General features: G+C 51.2%; 1 protein-coding gene across 1 annotated transcript in view; it reads left to right on the forward strand.

The window, feature by feature from the left end:
• Positions 1–2,406, forward strand: part of LOC104618284 (rab GDP dissociation inhibitor beta) — an 8,550-nt gene extending 6,144 nt beyond the window's left edge. Inside the window, exons 7-10 of the mRNA XM_010283834.1 lie at positions 76–247; positions 875–1,019; positions 1,286–1,340; positions 1,416–2,406. Of these exons, the coding sequence (XP_010282136.1) occupies positions 76–247; positions 875–1,019; positions 1,286–1,340; positions 1,416–1,571 (528 nt within the window). The 3' untranslated portion in view covers positions 1,572–2,406. The remainder of the gene's footprint in view (positions 1–75; positions 248–874; positions 1,020–1,285; positions 1,341–1,415) is intronic.
• Positions 2,407–4,609: the final 2,203 nt, after the last annotated feature.

Raw genomic sequence — 4,609 nt, forward strand, 5'->3', positions numbered from 1 at the left:
TCGGCTGGTTCCTCACCTCTGGCTGTGTACGCACCTCCGCGCAGTGGTCACCCGAGGTCCGTCTTGTCTCTGCAGGTTGCTCGCTGCAAACAGCTCATCTGTGACCCCAGCTACGTCTCGGACCGCGTAACGAAGGTCGGCCAAGTGATTCGGGTAATCTGCATCTTGAGCCACCCCATCAAGAATACAAACGATGCCAACTCGTGCCAGATCATCATTCCACAGAATCAGGTCAACCGAAAATCAGGTGTGTGGAGAGCGGGGGCTGCTGAGGCGCGCGCAGGTCCCATCGCACTTCGGTTGAGGCTGGCCATTAAATGGCCTCGCATCAAATGTGTGCTCCAGTAGTCCAGTGAGAGGCGAATCGAACAGGAAAACGCACTTAACTGCTGATCATGTGGCGGAATTCGTGCCCTGTCCAGAAATCCCTTAGGCCCCAGTGAGGCCGTGCTTTAGTTTAGAGCAGTGCTGGGGCAGGTGGGAGAAGCTGCCTGTGGGAGGGGGGCAAGGGCTGTGTGCAGGAGGGGGAATGCTTCTTCGCCCTTGAACAGAGGGGTAGGCTGGCTGCTGGGGACCCTGCTGGCTTTCGGGAGCTGTCATAGCACAGGAAAGTGAATTTTGGAGAGCTCACAGGGCTGCTTGTGTCCAGGCTGCTCAGCCAAGAAGAGACCGAGGGCACATAGGACTGCAGGGCAAGGACAGAACTCATTCAAGCGCGGCCTTAACCAGGACAAGGAGGCACAAAGTGTCAGGGGAGCAGGAAGAGTCGCACGAGTGTGCAAGCTAGAGGAGGCTTTTGGGATGAGGCAGGCCCGAGCTGGGCTGTTGGCTTGCCTGACGTGTACTGACCTGCCGCCGTGATGCATTTCCCCAGATATCTACGTCTGCATGATCTCCTCTGCACACAACGTGGCAGCGCAGGGGAAGTACATCGCCATTGCCAGCACTACTGTGGAAACCGCCGACCCAGAGAAGGAAATCAAGCCGGCCTTGGACCTCTTGGAGCCCATTGAGCAGAAGTAAGCCCTTGACGAGTCCCCTCTTCCCCTTCTCACCGCTCTGCTGAGAGTGCCTGGGCCCGAGGCATGAAGGCAGAGAGGATCTGAGGGCTGTTTGGCTGCAAAGAGGTGTTGAAATTCTGAATTTCCTTTGTACCTTCAGTGCTTACGTGCTGGGCAGGGAAATGCCCTTTAATTCAGCTGTTCTTGCACCCATACTGATGCTCAGCGAAGCTTCAGGCTGGTTTTAAAGCACTTTTTTTTCAATTTCTTTTTCCTCCTTCCAGGTTCGTTAGCATCAGCGACCTGTTTGCACCGACTGACTTGGGGACCGAAAGCCAGGTCAGTAAGCACCGAACTCGTGTTTGAGGGGGTGAGGAGAGAGGCTCAATGCTGAACTGCTGCTTCTCTTTCCAGATCTTCATTTCTCGCACCTATGACGCCACCACTCACTTTGAGACGACGTGCGATGACATCAAAGATATTTATAAGAGGATGATGGGATCAGAGTTTGACTTCGAAGAGATGAAACGCAAGAAAAATGATATCTATGGGGAGGAGGAGCAGCAGTAATGAGAATCTCTAATTAGGAGAAATTTAAATCGGCTAATATGAATATATAAGGAACTTAATGAACACTGTATGAAATTCAATATTGTAAGGCCTGCTTTTGTAATCCCATCTCTGAGAGATTGAAGAGTACTGCACTGGTAATGTTCCCCTTTTGGATATCATGTGTTAATTATTTCATTCTAGTAGGGCTGCTGTCCAGAATCTGGCAAATTACTGACTGATTTAATGACTAACCTTGTAAGCGAAAGGCAGACTGAACCTTTCTTTTTTTTTTTTTTTTGCAGACGTAGATGTTGGTGCCGATTTGAAATAACTCATTGACAGCTGTGTCTTACCTTGTATTTTTAATCATTTGTAAACATCCTTCACAATTATGTGCTTCTGGTGAGGTAGTAGAGGTGACAGTTGTCACTCAAAGCTGATATCAAGGAAAATAGAAACTGAGCACTCCATTATTGTGGACAGCATCCCTAAAGTCTCTTCCCATCAATCTAACTCTGTGGCAAGTTGTATTATGGACAAAGCCCACATCTATTGTAGCAGCAAATGTTGGCTTAGTTCTGGGCACAGAACTTAACCTCCACTTAAGCTTCTAAAACTGTTTACATCGGTTGGGACACAGCTGTGCCTAAGGCTCTTTTGTGTTTTAATCTTAATAAAATTGAGAGAACAAATTACAGAGCAGGCAAGATGTGGAAGTATTTTCTGTACCCTGGTGGCTTCTCGGATGGACCAAACGGCACTGCGGTATCGATATGACAGAGCCTGTGCTTCTCGTGTCTCCTGAAGGCTCCAAATGATTTCTGTACTGCGAAGTAAAGCCAAATTCTGGAAACCAGTCCTGTGCTCTGGTCTGATTCACTTCAGTTGTACGAGCAGCATCTCCTTTCTGAGATCCCTTGGATCTCTGCCTGCCAGGGTTGAAATGAGTGGTGCAGAGCATTTCCTGCTAGAGAACAGGCTCAGACTTCCCAGCTCCTGCTGCTCTCGGGGCTGCTTTCGGCAGGCGAGAAGATGCCGCAGCACAAGGCCTCTCACTGTGTTGCGAGCTGCGGGTAGGTGCAAGCCTGCTCGCTCCCTGCAGCCACCCCCTGGTGCCTACATCCTGAAATGGTGCTTGCCGGAAGCAACAGTAAATAATTCTTGCTCTTATTCTCTACAGGGCATTGATCTCGCTCTGAATAAGAGATGCTCCTCTGCAGAGGGAGCCATATTGATCCCTGCTGGGCGGCAGGCGTGCGGTGAGGAGCAGGGCTTGTGTTTAGGCACAGTGATGCCAAGTGCCAGGAAAAATGAGGAAAATGCCTTGGAACAGCTTTCTCCTGCTCTCAGTTGCTGTGCTTGGCCAGGGACAATCGTTCATCCTTCCCTTCGCCCGTAGCTGTGCTGCTGTCATGCTGCTGCTGAAGAGGAACCAGGTCTTTCACAAAGTGGTGCTGTGTGAAACCTGGCTGTGGCTGCCCCTCTCCTTCCTCCCTCCCTGGCGTTAGGGGCTTTTGACACTTCCTCTCCCCGGGCACCGGTTCCAGGAACCCCCTTTCCATTTTAAGCTGCTGGTGCCTGTATTGCTGGAGGGAGGCGCGTAGTTGTGGCTGGGGAAGTTTTCCCTTGCCTTGTGCTTCCTTCTCTTCAGCTGCTGCAGTGCTCAATTTGCCTTTTCAAAGGCCAGACAGACCTAATGCACATGGAAAACGAGCCCCTTCCCCTAAAGTACTTCCATTACCCCTCTCTGCTGTAGCCTGGTGCTTCATCTGGCTCAGGGTACACCTTTCCGGCTGGGCAGGAGGAGGGTGTTGATCCTGCAGCCCAGAGCCTCCGTGAGCCCACCACTCAGAACCAACTCTTTCCTTCCCACAGAGGCTTCCAAGCTGGGGGTAACGCAGAACAAAGCTGATTTCTGAGCTGGGAGAGCTGCTCTCCTCTGCCCCTGCTGCTGGGAGAGGCTGGGTGCTGAGCAGGAAACCCCTCTCCAGACAGCAGTGGTGTGTGAAACTTAGTTTTTAGGGTTTTATTAATCAAACTCTATACAAAGTCAAACTGTGCATAATGTCTTGTATCATTTTATTAAAATAAAAAAAAAGAGGACAACTCTGCCCTCCCCATCCATAGGTAGGGTATCTTACAAAGGTCTTCAATGTGGCATTTTGTTCCCAACACGGTTTTTTTGAGCTACCATAAATAAGAGCTTTTCATTCCTGCATCTTGTCGTCTGGCTATTTACAAGACTTCCATGTGCCAGAAGGCGCTCGAGTCCCAGCAGTGAAATGGTACCAAGAGGCAACAGGGGTGACTTGAAATGTAGTGTAGAGGGGACTGCCGCTGGCTCCCTGACGCTCGGGCAAGGGTCGCCAACACCCGCTTAAAACGTGCACCCACCCCAGTGGCTACCGCGTGCGTCTGGTGTACAGTATGTACAGCATCAGCCCTGTGGAAAATGCATTTATTATTGTGGACTCGTATTGCTCCTAACCTTCAAGTAAACGTCTTATTTTATTTTCCTATTTCTTCCAATGTCAGCTGCACTAATCACCTGAAAACACTCCAATAATTTAAAACTGTGTAATGTTAAAATAACCTCTGTCCTATATGCAACTCGATGGCAGGGAATAAATCCCTAGGAGGATTTGCATTAGCCATCTTTAAATAATTTCTATATACAGAACTAGAGCCAACCTTCCCCTGCCACCTCTCTGCGCATGGCTCCTGTGTGCAGCACCCGAAACCCACCGGGATGTCGGGGCCATCCCGCAGAGGACCAGGATGCCCAAAGCGGCGCCACAGGGGCTGGGGAGGAGCCGTGCTGCAGCTTCGTTTCGTCACCTGCAACGCAGAGACGCGGCACAGGTTACTGCTCTGCTCCCCTCCTCGCAGCGCCGATGTCTCGCAGAGCGTCCCCAAGGGAAGCGCCGGCTTGTTTCCCAGTGCCGGCAGCGCCAAGCATGGGCCCTCCTGGCTACGGTTTCAGGAGTCAGCTCTGAGCGGCGGCAGAGCTGGAGCAGATCCTGCAGCCAGCCCCTGGGGCAGGTCCTGGCTCTGCT

This window comes from Phaethon lepturus, unplaced genomic scaffold (assembly GCF_000687285.1).
Source record: "Phaethon lepturus isolate BGI_N335 unplaced genomic scaffold, ASM68728v1 scaffold38843, whole genome shotgun sequence".
NCBI classification, from domain to species: domain Eukaryota; kingdom Metazoa; phylum Chordata; class Aves; order Phaethontiformes; family Phaethontidae; genus Phaethon; species Phaethon lepturus.